The sequence below is a fragment of the Rhinolophus sinicus genome, chromosome 6, assembly GCF_057876585.1.
Source record: "Rhinolophus sinicus isolate RSI-liver-muscle chromosome 6, RSI-T2T, whole genome shotgun sequence".
In the NCBI taxonomy this organism is placed as follows: domain Eukaryota; kingdom Metazoa; phylum Chordata; class Mammalia; order Chiroptera; family Rhinolophidae; genus Rhinolophus; species Rhinolophus sinicus.
Genome location: NC_142506.1, coordinates 25,360,351 through 25,378,778, shown reverse-complemented (window position 1 = coordinate 25,378,778; position 18,428 = coordinate 25,360,351). Strand labels below are relative to the sequence as shown.

The 18,428-nt window shown below is 32.9% G+C and overlaps 1 protein-coding gene across 10 annotated transcripts in view; it reads left to right on the top strand.

Annotated features, from left to right (window-relative positions):
- OXR1 (oxidation resistance 1) overlaps positions 1-14,964 on the top strand; it is a 451,782-nt gene extending 436,818 nt beyond the window's left edge. For 6 of the 10 annotated variants that reach the window (XM_019750589.3, XM_074316799.2, XM_019750595.3 and 3 more), the window contains 6 exons: positions 4,050-4,130; positions 6,000-6,125; positions 6,909-7,061; positions 9,346-9,441; positions 11,021-11,094; positions 13,047-14,964. In XM_019750589.3, the coding sequence (XP_019606148.1) occupies positions 4,050-4,130; positions 6,000-6,125; positions 6,909-7,061; positions 9,346-9,441; positions 11,021-11,094; positions 13,047-13,182 (666 nt within the window). In that variant the 3' untranslated portion in view covers positions 13,183-14,964. The remainder of the gene's footprint in view (positions 1-4,049; positions 4,131-5,999; positions 6,126-6,908; positions 7,062-9,345; positions 9,442-11,020; positions 11,095-13,046) is intronic. The other 4 variants (XM_019750593.3, XM_019750594.3, XM_074316800.2 and 1 more) reach the window with 1 other exon arrangement.
- Positions 14,965-18,428: the final 3,464 nt, after the last annotated feature.

The following is an 18,428-nucleotide window of genomic DNA, read 5'->3' as shown; positions in this document are numbered from 1 at the left end:
GTTTAATTTCAATGTAGTCTCAGAGCATACTTTTATGACTTCTGTTTCTTAAGGTGTGTTTTATGGCCCAGAATGTTGGTCTGACTTAGTAAATAAATGTTCCATGTAAGTTTGAGAAGAATGTATTTTGCTGTTGTTGGATGAAGTATTTTATACATGTCAGTTAGATCCAATTATTTGAGGGCGATGTTCAGTTCAGCAATGTCCTGAATGATTTTCTGCCTACAAGATTTGTGAATCACTCACTGATAGAGGAGTTTGAAGTCTCCAACTATAATAGTGAATTTACATATTTCAGGATTATGTAATGAATATTCTTTTCCCTGGATATGCTGTGGAGAAACAACACTGTTCCTTTTTTATGAGATTCACTTCTTGTATTTATTGTTCCAGGAAGCTCATACTGTATATACATATTGTAATTGAATGGTTTTGAGTAGGAAACAGCTTTCTTTTTGACTAAATATACCTGCATTCTCATAAAAATATATGAGTCACCTGCAAATGTACTTCATAGGAATTATTTTAAATGCGGAAGATGTATTCAAATCAAAACTGACAATGTGTTCTATTTTGAATTCCTTCTGGGTTTAAGTCTTTTTTCCCGTCTAACAATCCTATTTTCCACTTATCTAGTTCATTCTCTATTTTCTTCTTTTATCCCTCATTTATTATAGTTCCATGAAGTGTTATTTTGAAAGCAACAGTTTTAATTTAAAGCAAAAAGGAACAAAGTTTGAACACAATCCATGTTTTATTTTGTAATATGACTTTGTTGTATATGATGAACTATTGAACAGAAAGTTATGTGACTTGAAGGATTCTGTTGTGTGCCCTTTTTGTTAGCTGCAATAGCTCAGATTTACATTTCCCCCTTGATTAACACATTTTTGGATACCAGAGTAAGTATAAATGTCATTGATTGGGTTAAATTTTTTTCTACCCCATCTCCCTTTACTAAGGAATAAAAGTAAGGACTAAGTAAGGAATAAAAATGCACATTCACAGATATTTACTAGAATTTTGTTACTCTGTAAGGCAGTTGGGGGAAGGGAGGTTATTAGTTTTGGGGGTAATTTCAGGGGGAAATATGGAACATTCTGAAAGGAGGACTATTAAACAAAGTGTTGGTCTTTATGTCTAGGAGAAGAACACGTTTCTATTCATGGGATTGACAGCAACTTATAAATACAGAATTATATTCATTATACAACTATAAGTTTTCTCTTATTTTCAGCTTTTGTTCTATTCTTGTTGTTGTTAGTCCCTTTGTAATAGAGATGGGTGGATTTAATCCCTACTTTTATGTTTGTAATTCTGTGAAAATAAATGCTTAGGAAAACACTTCTTTGTGTGAGAGTCCTTTGTCTAAGAATGAAAAGACTAGGGAGTAAGCAGTTAATCCTGCAGAGGGCGGGTCCTGTTGCATTGTAGTTCCTGTACATGGGATCTAGAAGTATATGCAAACCACTCTATTCCTCAAGAAACGACTTTTTAGCCAGACAGTGAATACACTTTTAATTGGAAGGTCTTGGTTTCCTCAACTGTGTTCCCTTAATAATTAAAAAATGTAGGACATTTTGTGGAAATGTGTCTATTTTCTACTTAAGTTTAATCTTTTTGGTAAAGTAATAAATTCTGAACATGGGGTATGATTTACCAAGGGATAAAAATTAAGACTAACTCCACTTCTATCATACGTACTAGGAATCCAAATCTCTTTTGTTGTGATAGGAGGAAATATATTTCTGTACTCATTTGATTTCAGATCCCTTTTCTTTGTTCATTCACAGACTCTTTTGACAGTTTTCTGTGTGTTCATTCATCACAGCATGAGTAAATATTTAGGGTTCAGAAAGTGGTGAGTTTGTAAGTCCCAGAAAAAAAATAACATTTTTTAAAAAGTATAATGAAGGAAGGTATTAGTGACATAAAAGAAATTATGACTTGACCATATGTTTACAATGGCAGTTCGTGGGTCCCTCACTGATCACTCCTGCTCTCAGTGATGTGGATGAAATTAGATTATCACTGATCCATTTTGTGAGCATAATGCAATTTCACTTCCATCAAGGAAGTGTGCTTAATTTAGTAAAAGAAGGAGCCTGAAGAAATAAGTGTAAGATCAGTGTTAACCAGAAGGACAGAAGGAATGCAGAGGAGTAGCTAAGTCATATAATTTGAAAATACTTGGCTATGAGACTCTTGATTAGACTGAATACCATGGGAAGAAGAAAGAAAAATATAACTGGCCATTGAATATTTTGTAGAGAGTTCAGCCATAGAAAAGCAAGGCCGTGAACTTTTTCTTATATTTATCACCTAATTTTTTTCATCTTTATTGAAAATTCTGTACTTAATTGAAAGGTCTTTAATATTTTTATCTAACACTGAAATTTAAAATAATTTCAGAAATGTCATTCTTCGTATACAAGATAGTTGAGCTCTCAAAACTGAAATATTTTAATATCAGAAATAAAAACCAAAAATAAATAAGGAGGCTCTTAAGACATTATCCTTTAGCACTTAGGGTAATAAATAAAAAATGATCAAGTTAAAGTAGTATTAATAATAGTAGCTCTCATGGTAGGCACTATACTCCATCCTTTATATGCATTTTATTTCCTCATCTGATTTATATAAAAACCCTATTTGGTATGTACTCTTATTATTTCCATTATTTTATGAAGAAATAGAAAAAGAAGGGGCCCAACCCAGGTCCATCTGATCCCCCAGAGCTGGAGATCATAACCACTTAGGGTTTCTTTGTTAGCTGTTGTATTGCATGCATTGTGGCTTTGCAAAAGTCAGTATAATAATAATGCCCAGAATTGAAATCTGCCCAGTTGCTTTTCCTTTTTTCTATTTCATGTCTTTCATAGCTTTTAACAGGTTTACATAGCTCTTTATAGAGTTGCCTTTTTTCTTTTCTTTTCTTTTTTTTACTGCTGGCTAGTTCATTTTAGTTGGCTAGAACAAGGGACTTTTAAAACCTAGGTTGGAAGTCTAAACTCTGTGGGCTGATTGGTTTGGTTTAATTGCATTTTGTGGCCAGAACCTCTACATATTTGATCACAAGAGCAATTTGTCCATAGCTCAGGAGAATCGGCACACGTTTATGGCACCATCAGAGTTCACTATATTATGATTACTGTTTGGGGAATTATGTCACAATCTGAAAAAGCTGTGGCTGTCAACTTAAGGAAAGTTGTCTGTTTTTGTGAGTTTTTTAATAAGAATGTTGTATCTGTCATATATGGCTGTCAAATTCAGTACTATGAGAGACTGGTCTAGGCAATTACAGAAGATACAGAATTTTCCTTAGGAATTTAAAATGTAGGAAAGCCATTAAGTTTTATTCACAAATAACTGCGACAGTACCAAACATAAAGAAGTAATATAGAGGAGAGGCCAAAACTAAAGTAGGTGACAGGCCTTAGAAGGTACTATTGATTAGATGTGCTTTTGAAAACCTAATTTTCTATTTTCTAGAGCTTGTTTTTCTTATTGCCTTAGTTTTTAAAATGTACTTCATATCTTTTTCTTGCTCCCTTCTCTCCTTTTTACCTGATGCAGATCATATGGCATGAGTGTGTTTGTCACCTTTGCCTGGAAGAAATTTTTCCAGCATTGCCATCAGGATATGTACAGTGTTTGAAACTAAACTGATTTGGAGGGAAGGGTTGAAACTATCATTTTCTTTGTAAACTACAAAACATTAGATTTTTAGATGTCATCTTTGATGTTCGCAAAGCATGTTTCCTTTTATAAACAACTGTAATTCTATTTACTCAAAAAATTGTCTATATGAAACAAGCCATAAAATAAACCTGATATTGTGAACTAGTTGGAATGTAGTGATTAAACTCATTCATATGTATTTCACTGGAGTTTGATACATAAATCTCTTGGATTTTCAGCATGGAGTTGGGGAAAGAAATCCTGATTATAGCTCTTTTTCCCCACTTAAATTTCTCCATATTTTGGTTTTATTTTGGCTATTTCCTCAACTGTCAGTGGAATTATTGTCTTCCTGTTTCCATATTCAGGTAGTGTCAGTGGCTGAGTATCACCGCAGGATCGATGCTCTAAATACTGAAGAACTGCGCACACTCTGCAGACGTCTCCAGGTGCCCCCTTCAGTAGTTTAAACCCCTCCAGACATTGACTGCTCCCTGCTTTTAATGTCTGTGGTCGGGACAAATCTCGTGTTTGAAAGATTTGTTTTGACTACAGCACTAAAATCACCCACCAGAAAATTCCTTTTTGTACTCAGAGTACAGTAATGCCTTGAAGAGCTGCAGGATTGTCTTTTCTCTCATCTTTTCATTTGAAAAAGTTTCAGAGGAATTTTCTGTCACTTCAGAACTGTTCTTAGCACTGTGTGTTTCTTTGACTGATGAGGAGTTTGTTTTCTCTTAATTTTAACATGGAAAGAATGTCTTTGGGTTTAAGATTGAAATTTTACTAAACACAATCTGAAAGATGTGGTACTATGGGAAAATTTTAATGGGTAGTAAGATTTTAAATATTTTCTCTCCTTTAAGGCTATTTCAGTTGTATCGACCCCTCATCAAATATCTTAATGAAATAAATTGTTTTGTTCTTGAGGTATTCCTGGTTGGTATTAGAAATACCTTAGAATAATGTAGGTTAAGCACCAGAACTCGATAAATTATTGAAAATTCCAGAAATAAACTTTGTGATTTTTTTTTTTTTTTTTTTTAGAAAAAAGAAACCGATACAATTGAACTCATTTTCTAGTTATGTGTATTACTGTGTGTTTTCCTCTTCTTAGCAAGATACGCTTTCATGGCTTTGCTAGAACTACTAAATTGTTTTCTTTTAGTGCTTCTCATTCTGCCTTGGGTTTTTTGTGTGTTTTTTTAACCTTTCACATCATCAAAATAAGGGTAAAGCATGATGATATGAAAGAATTAATAAAATGTAGCTTCTCATCACAAAACAATACAGTTCTAGAACATGTATTGGTTGAAAATATATGCTGTTTAGGATTGTTAAGAAGTATGTTAAAGGAACAGAATAGTTTAGCAACATTTCATTCCTGTATGGAGTCATAGTCACCAAGCATTGCTGCATTTTAGTTATCTGCTCCAATATAGTTCTATTTTCCAATTTAAAAGTTTCATCAGTAATAGTTATGTTTCATATATTTTATTTTCTAATGTTAATTGTGTTTATATGTTAAAATAAAATTAATATGGAAAAGTAAGTGCCAATAGCATAGATTGTATAGTTTGTTGTGACTTAATCAACATTTTTATCATTTTAAGAATATCAGTGAGATCATTTCCACCAAGCAAAACGTATTTGTTGTTTTTAATGCATCTAATTAATCTAATTTACAACATAGATTTGTGAACAAATTAACTTTTAAATTTGTTGTTTGGTCCAACTAGATAAAAATTCAGCATTTAGAACATAAAAATATTGAGGGCATTTTTTAAAATAATGGTAACTTTTTTGGTGAAGCAAATACACACACACACACACACACATACACAGACTAATGCAGTTAGACTTTTTATTGTACTATTCTTTAAATTAAAATTTTGGCACCAAGGATGTTTTCTTATTGATTTTTGGCAATTTTTATGTTTGCCATGGAAAAAATAACCCCACGCATTTTAAACAGCACACATGAAAAGCATGCTAGTTGGGTTACTTTTGCCCTTCATCAGCAAAATTAAAGTTTGCATGCAATGGTCTCCTTCTGCATAGAAATATGGGCGTATCATTCATTACCTGTCCTTCTTCATGTACTGAATGAGAAAAATGTCTTAGAGTTAAAAAAATATTTTTCTACATTGGATATGCCGTTGTTATTGGATGGAGCATCATTTTCCTTCTAAAAATACTAAATTAAAACTTCAGTCAACTTTTCTAAGGTATAAAGTTTGATTTCTCTAAAAAGGCTGAAATTTTTAAAGCCTGTTGCAATTTCATATTAATATGCTGCTGCTGTTTATTTTTTTTAGATTACTACACGGGAAGACATAAATTCAAAGCTAGTGGCTCCAGTGAAAGCAGACCTGGAGTCTGAATCTTTTCGACCAAACCTAAGTGATCCCAGTGAACTCTTACTGCCAGATCAAATTGAAAAGGTATGACATACCCATATATGTGCATTTCTGAGTATGTACCCATAAAAGTAAAACAGCCTCTTTTCAGTTGTTTTGAAAAGTTAAGAAGCGTGGTTACTGCTACTAGTCTTCCTTTCCAATGAAGAAAACGTAAACACAATATAGTTACTAGTGTAATAGAAGGTATTAGGAGATTTGGATAAGCACACATTAAACGTAACAAAAGCAATTTAGGTGAGATACTACAGTAGCCAGTATTTAATTTCTTACTATATGCTAGTTACTTGTTCATATGGATTCTCTCATGTAGTTGTTACAATACTTGTAGGAGTTGGATACTCTTATCGTATGCATTTTATGAATGAAGAAACTTGGACATAGAAAGATTAAGTAATTTGTCAAAGTCACACAGAAATCAAATTTATTGAAGCTTGATTTCTAACTCTGATAATCTGCCTCTAAAGCCCATTATTTGAGAGGTTATTATTAATCAAGCTAACAGTCCCATCAATGTTTTTGTTAATTCAATACTGAGGGCACTATTAAGAATTCAGGTTTCTTGTCTCTGTTCTAATTTGGGCCTTGTTCAGCATGATTCTTTTCTTTTCCTACTGGACAATATTTCATACTGAGGGATGTGCATTTACTCTTCAGGCATCTCAGTATCTTTGACAATGATAAATAATTTCTACTGTCATTTTTGTAGCCTACATTTTATAAAGTACCATTAAATCCTAACTGGCATTAGTGTCCTGTAATTGACAATAAGCTGTGCTGTAAATGTTAACATTTTATTTTTCGAAGCTTACCAAGCATCTTCCACCAAGAACGATTGGCTATCCATGGACTCTTGTTTATGGTACCGGGAAGCATGGCACCAGCCTGAAGACCCTTTATCGAACAATGACAGGTTTAGACACCCCGGTGCTGATGGTGATTAAAGACAGTGATGGGCAGGTATGAAAATAACTACGTAGACACCTTACCCTGTAAGAGATTACAGTAACAGTAAACTTTTAGCATATTCTTTTGATAAAAATTATTTTCATTGGTACATTTTATTAAGTATAACTGATAATTATTGAGTGCGTTTAATATTCAAGACAATGCTGAGTGCTACAGAGGTTAGATAAGAGAACAAATATCTTTTAAAGAGACCCTGCCTTCAAACAGATCATAGTCTGGTAGGAAAGAACATTTAAGCATATAAATATCTCATGCCAAGTAAAATATGCCAAGTAGTAAAAACCTAGAAAAAATAAAAGAGGTGTTTAGAGTAAGGGTTGTGCATATCTGATAGGGAGAGATAAAAGTGAGGTTGACAGAAAGGGTGGAGATTGACAGATTGGAAAGTTAAAGATAATAGTGTGAGAGTGATGCCAAGTACAAAACCACAGATAAGCAAGAGAAACATTGAAGTGTTCCTGAAACAGCAAGTTCAGGTAAATTACCAGCATCGGAGAGTAATAAGAGGGTGAAATAGCAATATTAATTTAGGAAAAAAACAACAAAAAACAAAGCACCACTACTACTAACACCTTTAATGTGCTTATGCATGCTTGTCTGATCATTTTATATTATCTTAATTAATCATCAAAGCCCTGTGAGATTGTACTTACATCATCCCTGTTTTGGAGATGAGTTCATTTTAAATGGAAAAAATAAAGATGAGTTAACTATGACTTAAAGTGTTTTATCAATTTTCCCAAGGTTTTACACCCAATAAACGGTATTTGCCAGAATGACAATGAATGAACTGCTGCTACATACATGCTGTGGCATAGATAAGTGCCACAAACATAATATTGAGTTAAACATCAGAAGAGTCACTGTCTTACGGTTCTATTTATAGAAAGTTCAAAACAAATCTCTGTTATTGTCTGGCTCGTGGCTTCCTTTGGGGGGGTGGGGGTGCAGGGGAGGCACAGGAAAGCTTCTGGTGTACAGTTGTGTGCCTGGTCTGAATGAAGGTTAAATGGGACTTGGCTTTGTGATAATTCCAAATTGAGCTGTACATTTATATCTTGTGTATATACATACCAGGGGTGCCAAAAAAATATATACAAGTGGACACTTTGGTCAACGTTGCTCAAGCAGTAGTTCGCCACAATCAGAAGTGTCTGGACGCTGATGGTAACCACTTTGAGCACCTCTTGTAATTGCAGAAATCAAACAGGACTTGTATTCATCTTTTGTTATCGGTATATGTTGAGTATTACAATTTTAGTAGTTTTCCTTTCTTAAAATGTGTATACATTTTTTTGGCACCCTCTGTATATAATATATGTACCCTTTCAGTAATAAAGTCTGTTTTAAAAATTAAGACTATAAAAATAAACTGTCAGGAGAGTCAGTGACTGTAGAGATCACTTACCAAATTCTCTGCATTCCCATTTATGATAGAAACTTAGAGCCAGAGCATTGAAATGACTTTTCCAGGTCTCTTACTCATTCATTCTTTTTTTAGGGTATCTACTGTGTGTCTTGTACTACCGTGTTTCCCCAAAAATAAGACCTAGCCGGACCACCAGCTTTAATGCGTCTTTTGGAGCAAAAATTAATATGAAACCTGGTATTGTATTATATTATATTATATTGCATTACATTATATTATGTAATACCTGGTCTTACATTATTATATAGGATCCAGTCTTATCGTAAAATAAGACCGAGTCTTATATTAATGTTTGCTCCAAAAGACAAATTAGAGCTGATGGTCCGACTAGGTCTTATTTTTGGGGAAACACAGTATGTAAGGGCATGGTGTTAGCAGAGCCAAGCATTGCAGAGCCTAGGCCCATCCAATGAAGAAAAAAATAGCACACCTTTTTAGTAGTAGATGTTTACCTGTACTGAAGAGTTTTTGCTTCCCTAAGTGCTACAGTCCCACAGCAGCATGTTGTCCTTACTGTACATACATGGTGCATGTAAGTCCTCCTGAAATGTGTGAAGCACTTTTTAAGATTTTCTGTTTAATTGTTGTAATAAGAATCTTTTTAGATTTTAAGACTAGGAAAAATCAGTTCTCCCCCCCCCCCCATTGAGAAACTGACATGATTTGTAATTGACAGTAATACGAATATATAGCAACTGATTATGTTTCCCTTTTTAAGTATAAGTACATAAAACTATACTAGATTTCTATTCTTTTTGTATTTTACTTAAACATATGTACTGGGATAATGCTTAATGAAACAAATTAACAGTCGTGTTATCAAATATGCCTTTTTTTTATCCTTAGGTTTTTGGTGCATTAGCATCTGAGCCATTTAAAGTGAGTGATGGCTTTTATGGTACTGGAGAGACCTTTGTTTTTACATTCTGTCCAGAGTTTGAGGTAAGGACAGTTATTCCTATATTCAGTTTATAAAGAATTGGCATAATGAGGGAACATGCACTTGGAGTCATGTACACTTGCATTTGACCCTCATCTGGGCCTTTTACTGACTGAAAACTTAGCACTTTTTTGATCATCTTGAGCTTCAACTTTTCTGTGGATAGAATGGGGACCATAAAATGTAACAGTTGTTTAAAAATTAAGTGAGAATCATATGTACAGCGCTTGGCGTGGTGCCAGAAACATCATGGGCTCAGGAAGGGGTATGCATTGTTATCACTGTCCTGTTTACGAATTCTCATTGTGAAATTCCTAGACACTCTAAATTACTAAATAAGTTTAATGATGTAAGTCTTGAAAACCTAAAAAATTATTTCGGTTTAAATCAAAAGTGATTACCCAATTCTTTTTTCTTTACATGTGACTTGACTAACTTAAAACAAATATATTCTAATGTTAATAAGATCTAAAATGTAAAGGTATACATGAATTTTAGTGAATGTGTGACTATTTAAAACACAGTACAATCCCAGCATCTCGTGGACATTAAGGGATTCAAAGCTTTCCTAAGAGAGGAAATTATAATCTTGAAAATAGGAATCAGCACAGTTGGTTTTAAAAAAAAAAAGGTGGTGTGGTCTTTAGCAACTGTTTCTATAATGAACAAAATAGAAAGAATTGGATAACACAATAGAAGCTCTCTTAAACATGAGCTTAACTGGCTCAACAGAATAACCGGTGCTTTCCATTCCCTCCTAAAACATGTGATCTGACGCTGACAGCTAACTGGAAGCATGTAGCTGTCACAAAATTCTTAAGCTCCAGTTGTGCTTATTCGCAAACCTTTAGTGCTATTTCTACCTGATATCTGTAATAATGTAGTAAATCAAATGTTTTCTAACTATGAAAAAGTGAGTTTTAAAGCTTATTTTATTGAAAACTATAATGCATATTTTGGAAAAACTTGATAGTGGTAAGGTACTAGAAATTCCTGTTTGTATTAGGTTTAGGTAAAACTCCCATGAAAGGTTAGAGAAAAAAATTTAAGAATATTAACATCTGAAAGTTTTCATTGCTCTTTAAAGAAATTGAAACTGGAAATCATAAACATGCGCCACGGGCTTATATAAGAATGATGATAGACAAAGATATACCCAAAGCAGCAGCCTTGGCCCTATATCAAAATACTAAAATGTTACCAAATTAACGTACATATATGTTTAATCTTAAAATAAAAGTTAATGGCATCCATATCAGTTTTTTAACTTTCTACTTTCTTCAACTATTTTCATTAACTCTTCAATTCTTAATACCCATATAGTCAGAAATGGGAAATACACATGAAGAGATAATAAGATTTGAAGAATTGGAATTGAAGATTAGTTTCAGTAAACATGTGCTTTCAAATTTAGTCATACAAACACTGAAACCTAAAGCTCCACTGCCCACCCTTTTTCTGTTATTGTTATTATTCCTCTTACTATCATCAAGGCTTTGTTAGCTCTTTGGGGTTTAGGAGAACTAACTGTTTAGTAACCATTTTCATGTACATATTTAAAGCTTTTTTTCATTTCTGTAGGTCTTTAAGTGGACAGGAGATAATATGTTTTTTATCAAAGGAGACATGGATTCCCTAGCTTTTGGTGGTGGTGGGTAAGTCTCTTGAACAGTTTACCATGAGATATTTAAGAAACTTGAAAATTTTATTTGTGTTATTTACAAAAATCACTTATTTATAAAATCAGTTATCTTTGGAAAGTTCTGACTTTATAGTTCTAAAATGTGTATCATGACTGAGAAAGTGTTAATTTATTTGCAAGAAGGTACTTATGTGCACTGTTTGAAATCATTGGTAGAATATTTGTTTATTCATTTCAAAATGCTGTTTAGTTGATTCTCTTTTGATTAAAACCCATCCTGTTGCTGGAATACAGTGACTCCTTAGTATTTGAAAAAGAAATATACTAATACCTTGGAACTTCTCAAATTTGCAAACCATGGTGGTTTATTATTTCTCGTCATGTATATAACAGGTCCAGTGGTTTTCATGTTATTCTACCCTGGAGACTATTTGGATTGATATTTTATACAGTAATAGAAATTATTTAGTGACACCCCCCACCCCACCCCAAGTTTTCAGGGTTTGTTTTCTTGTTTGTTTTGTTTATAACAGTATGAGTCTGTCAGTAATTTGATTTGATTCTTTTGGCATAGCCAGCACTATGAGAAATTTTGTTTTCTTACCCTGGTATCCCAACTTTGTTTAGTCTTTAGGGTGTTTGGAGGTAGCTTGCTCTACTGCCTCCCAGCCTAGACTTCTCAAATAGTGCTTAGCAAATTTCATCAACTCCTTCCTTTGGTATTTCTCTGTATCCTTCAAGGTCAGACATATAGTCAGCTAAGTAATTCCCAGACGTATAAAAGTGATATTTATTTGTTTCCCACAGTTGAGAATATATAATCATTCAGACCACTGAATCTTATTAGCGTGAGTGATTCTAGCAAATTCTCTAACAACTTCTCTGTAGATAGGTGTTTGGAAGACATAATTTCAGTGATTAAAAAATAACCATGGGTAGCATAGCCTTCTCTGAAGTATATAACCAGGTAACTAAAAACTGTGTTATCTTTAATTGTTGTTGGAATCAGCATATAATGTTTATATGTTTCAATACCTTTTTTTGGTGGGGTGGGGCCAGTCATTAAGCGCACCCCAAATGGTAGTCTTATATGTGATTTTGTTAGCTCTCTAGGAAGGCATCATAAGTAAGTCGCTTATAATTTCAAGCTGTTAAGTGTTCCTTGAGTCTTTGAAAATAACATGCACAAGGTCAATAGACGTCTGCCCGACCTTGATTTTGATTATACAACATGATTCCAGCAAAGTAAACTAACCTCTGGCAAATTTGATAGCAAATTAAGACAAATTTACAGTCTTTGAAGAAGGAGAGTACAGTCTCAGAAAATGGGAACTGTAGGGACTTAATATTCCAGAATTCCAAACAGGAACCCCAAAGAAATCAAAATCATGATGGTGACAGACTGAATGGAGGCTTTGGAGTCAGACCTGATTCAGATTCCAGCTTCAATATACATTACAGGGGACGTTGAGCAAACTCAAGTCTAAAGTTTCCTCAACTGTGAACTGGAGATTGAACCTTTAACATTAACCCCACATTTTATTTTACACAATGTGGAATTTTCACATCTTTGAGAAACTAATGTTAAATATATTAAAATCATAGAGCAGAGAGAAATCCATAATACCAGGAAAAGAATAAAAAACAGAGCAAAAGCTAATGCTAATGAAGTTATTTTAATGTCTCAAAAGCTAATGCTAATGAAACTATAATAATATTAGAGGTTTCATTTTATTCTTTAATCTGTATATTAAGTGATTTTAAAATGTGATATGAACAAAACAAAATTGCCTTGTGCCAATGTGGAAGAGTAGGGAAGGGTTTGGAAAAATTAATGATTTTAGAATTGTTGAATATTGAAATGTCTCATTTAAATTATTGTTTTGCAACCTCTGCAATTATTACTTTACAACTTAGGGCATAAGTACTGAGAGATTATTGTTAAAACTGTTTTGTGTATTACAGGGGAGAATTTGCCCTTTGGCTTGATGGGGATCTCTACCATGGAAGAAGCCATTCTTGTAAAACGTTTGGGAATCATACACTTTCTAAAAAGGAAGATTTCTTTATCCAAGATATTGAAATCTGGGCTTTTGAATAAATGTAATGCTCTCTGTCTCAGCAGGATAATGGCCCAAACCTGACATGGACATGCATTGTTTGGAAAGTTCAAGAAGCAATACAATGTAACATCTTACTCGTGCTTTAAAATTAGTCCGTATCACCATTCATTACAGTTATAATTTTGGAATTTATTTTTAAACTCATGTTTCTGTCCCAGAGTTCTTTAGGTTTAGACCATGGTGTTGGTCCATGCAACATAAGAGCTTGTGTTGTGTCAGAATTTTGGCAGCATTTTGATCATAGTGACCGCCTCATCTGCAATCCGTGTTATCTCAGTCTCCTGAAAGGATGGTGCTCTTTTGTTGAACCTATTTTGGTTTATTATTTTTAAAACTATATTGATCATTTTACTACATCAGTCTAATTGGGACACTGAGGGAATGAAAACTAGGTACTGCTGTGTCTGTGAGGCTGGCACCAGTGAATTTTGAACACACTCAACTTAGTCATTCTTATGAAGGAAAAAACACATGCCAACATAGTGCGTACTTCATGGACCACTGAGTTCTAGTTTTAATTCACACTACAACATTCTCTTTATTAATTTTGCAGGTACTCAATTTTCATTTTAATAAAAAATGAAATTTGAGAATTCTGGTTGTCATAGACTGCAGTGCACATGATCTGCAGGTTTGGGCATACACTTTCATCATTGAATTAACTGATAGTTATAAAATGACAAAGGAGAATGAGAACTTGATGATTCTACTGGATTTAATATATCAAGCAAGAAAATATACTACTTACATATTTGTAGCTTAGCAGGGCATTATCATAAGTACAAAAACTGAAACCAATGCATATTTCTTCAACATTTGTGTCAGGTATACTGTTTTATAGTTCTGTTGTTTTAGCCTTATTGCACACCAACTCCCAAAATACAGGTTCCTGTTCAAAAGGAAAAAAAAAACTTGTGATTTATTTTTGAGTGGCATATGTTATTAGTTATCATTAGCATTTGCTGTTATAAAAGGGCAATGAATATAGTAGACAATATTGTAACTCAGTAGACTTGTTGAATATGCAAACTTACTGTCAAGTGACCTCAAAAAAAAAAAAAAAAGAAAAGATAGAATATACTAGTAGTTCTTACTCTCTTTTGTAGGAAACCAACAATAAGCCATTGTGGCAATAATTCATCAGTTAATTTCAGAGCTTCATGTTATGCAAAAAAAAATCCTGCTGTTATACATGTGACAGTGACCTTGTGCTGAAATTTCAGCTGTTCCAGATAAACAGTGTATATTATCTTGTAAATTAATGTGTAAAGGTAGTTTCGTTCTTATAGAAAGTGTTGATTGCCAGGTTGCTTATAGCACTTTAAATTATTCTGAATATGAAATTATAAGCCAAATATGTTGGCTTATGTAGTTTTAGTTGTATAGCACTTGAATATATTTAGATATTTTGAAAATTTAGATAATTATCTAAAGAAAACATAATGCTAATGGAAAAAAAATCTGATGTTCTATTTAATATGCTATTGCTGAATATGAATAGAAATGCAGGGCATCATTTTCTTGTCTATGTAAAGCTCTCTCAGTATAAGTTAGTAACAGTATATAGATTAAATGTTTACAGTATAGGGAATTGTAAATAAATATATTGTTCCCTCCCCCTTCTCCCCCTGGGGTCTTCCACAGCAGTATTATTGTCTTTGTGGAGTTGACTAATTAAAAAAAACAATCCTGTATTGGATTTCAATTACAATAAGGTCATAGTGGTGTATACCAAATAAAATTAAATACATAAATACAAATTTGAATTTGGATTTATTGAATAATCAATTTATTTCGTATCCAAGAAGTCTTTGAGTAAGCATGCTACTACTATCTTTTATATGTAAAAAATGCTTCTGTGAGCCTTGGTGACGGTGTGTAGTAATGGTGATAGGAGAATGCATTCAAGTAGAGGGAATACCACAGTTTTAAAAATGGGGAAATAAGAGCACTTCACATGTGGACAATTATAAGTCATTTGATATTTCTAAATTATGTTGTTTTCTTTTTGAATGGGGAGTACATAGCAAGATAAGACTAATGTCATAAAGAGTTTTGTTGTGTGCAGTGCCAAGAATTTATTTTTTTAATCAAAGGAATAATTAAGAAAATTTCAGTGGAGAAATGGCACGATCAAATTTGCACTTTATGAAGATCTCTGTGAGAAATAGATTGGTAGAAAGAGAAAATAGAACAAAAGTTTGTGGTGAAGTCCAGAGGAAAAATGATGAAGCCCAAATAAGAATAGTAGCAATGGTAATAAGGAGGGAGGCATGGATTTGAAAGAGATTTAGGAATTAGGATTAACAGGATTTAGTTATTGGATGTTAGAAAGAGTCAAGGATAGCTCTCAGGGTTTTTTTGTTTTTTTACTTAGGAACTCAGTATACGCGTAGTATTCATTGAGATGGTTGATGTACAAAGAGGCGAAACAACAGGTGGGGAAATTCAGTTAGTTATGTACCTTATACTGTGATGTGAGAAACTGGAGAACAGATTGGGGGGCTTTAATATTCTCTTCTGACAGATGAAAAGATTTTTAAATCAACAACATACAGGTAAATGTTGAAGTCATAATCTATGGATGCAAGCCTTTGAAGATTATAGACTAAGTTAAAAGAGAGAAATCTTGAGATAGATTTTTGGGGTGTAGTAATAGAATTACTATACTATACTAATATAACATTATATAGTAATAATAACTGAAAGGAAGAAGAAAAGGCTTTAAGCTTCCATCTCAAGATAGAACAACAAATTAAACCTAATGAAAATAGAAGGTAAGACTAAATAAATATATGAGCAGAAATCAATAAAATTTAAACAAGTATACAAAAGAAAAAAATCTAAGAATAATAAAATTGTAAACCTCTAGCAAGATCAAGAAAAATAGATTACCATTGTTAAGAACTTAAAAAGAAACATCACTACAGCGCCACTTAGACCTTAAAGAGATAGGGAGATAGGGTATTGTGAACAACTTTGCATCAATAAACTTCACAATCTAGGTGAAGTGGAAAAACGTTTTGGAAAACAATTACTAAAACTGACCCAAGAGGAAATATATTTTTTTATATTACAGAAATTGAATCTGTTAAAAGAGAAAAAAAAAAAAAAAAAAAAAGCCTTCCCACAAAAAACCTAGACCCATATGGATCTGCTGGGTAATTCTTTTAAGCACTTAAGCAAAAAAAAAGAAGTATCAGTCTTAGTTGAACTCTTCCAGAGTACTGAGGAAAGGAAAAACTTGTGATAATTGCTTTTGAGGCGAGCACGACTTGATACCAAAACCTTAGAATCCTTACCAAAAAACACAATTACAAAACAGTCTTGTCTGAACATAGATAACAGAATCCTATTTAAAACAATCACAAATAAAAGTCAATATATAAAATAATAATATAACCAACTTGGGTTTATTCCACGGAAAGCAAGAGTAGTTAACATTTTTAAATTGGTGCCATTTACCATATTTATAGAGAAAAAATTCTATGATCATTTCTATAGAGGCAAAAGAAGCATTTGATTAATTTCAGTGCCTGTTTATGATTAAAAACTTGTAGCAAACTAGGAAAGAAGGAATCTGTCTTAATGTGATAAAATATTTATTCTTGATAAATGCACAGGAAACATCTCCTTAACGGTGAATTTTTGAAAATTTCCTCCCAGAGATAGGAAATCTAATAATGATAACTGGTATAACCACTTCTATTCAACATTGTTCTGGAAGTTACAACCAGTACAATAAAACAAGAAAAAAGGCGTAAGGATTGGGAATGAAGAATTTTAGAAGTAATTTTGTATATAATGATTGTGGACATAAAATCCAAAAGATCAAACTTGGAATTAATTGATTTATCAAGGTCACTAAATATATGGTAACAAGTTCAATATAAAACTAAAAATCTTTGACATTTTATGTACAACCAACAGTTAGAAAATGAAGCTTAAAATATTGCTAATTATACCATTGAAAATGTATACAACAAAAAGAAAAGATCTAAGATGGATAAGCCATATTCATGATTGGAAGACAATATTGAAAGATGTAAGTTCTCCAAAACCAATTCTCAGTCATGTTTATTTTTGTAGAAATTAAGCTGCTTTTATAATTTATATGCAAATATAAAGGCAAAGAATAGCTAAAACAACGTTGAAGAACCAGGCTGTGGTCTTCAGTACTAGATATGATCCATTAAAAAGCTGAAGAAATAAGACAATGTGGTATTGCAAAGGACATACAAAGAAATTGGTCAAAATCAAGAGTCTAGAAATGAACTGATTTTTTTTTTTTTTTTTAAAGATGACTGTTGCTTAGTGAAAAGGATATGTTTTTTTAAATAAGTGGTGCTGGATTCATTGGATGTCTGTATGGAACAAAAAAATCTTGACCCATCTCACACCACATACAAAAATTAATTACAGATGGTAGATCTAAATGTGAGAGGTAAAACAAAGCTGTTACTTTTAAAACTACAAGAGAGTATCTTCAACCTTCGGATGCACATACATTTTTTAAATGGAATACAGAAGCACTATAAAGGAAAAAGGTGATATGCTACGTTACAATTTTAAGAGATTTCATCAAAAGATCATTAGAGGTGAAAAGGCATTCAACAAAGTGGAAGGTCTTTGTAAACAGATCTGATGAAGATCTCATACACAATATATAAATGACTACAAATCAAAACAGTTCAACAGAAGAAAAGGCAGAAGACTGGAAATAGGATCCTAAGAGTATTAAAATAGCCAATGAACGTTATTTTAAAAGGAAATGTGAAGTGAAACAACTTGGGAAAACTGTTGGAAGTATCTACTGAAGCTCAGCCTTTGACCAGCAAATGTAGTTCTTTGGTATGTACACCCAGCGATAATGTGTATATTTGTTTACCAAGAGGTGTACTAGAATCTGTGGGTAAACAAATTTTACAGAACTCTGCTCTTTTGCTGCTCTTCACACCGTCTCCCACATCCTTCCACACGCAGTCACGCACGCACGCACTTGCTATTTTGCTGAATCTAGCTACTCTTTACATACAAATATTTGTATCTCTTAAGAACAAAAATATCCTTTTATATAATAACCACGGTACAATGATCAAATTCAGGAAATTTAACAATACAATGATACACAATCCATTTTTGAATTTCACCAATGGTCCTAATAATGTCCTTTAAAGCATTATTCTTTTCTTATCCGTGATTCAATCCAGGATCCTTTATTGCA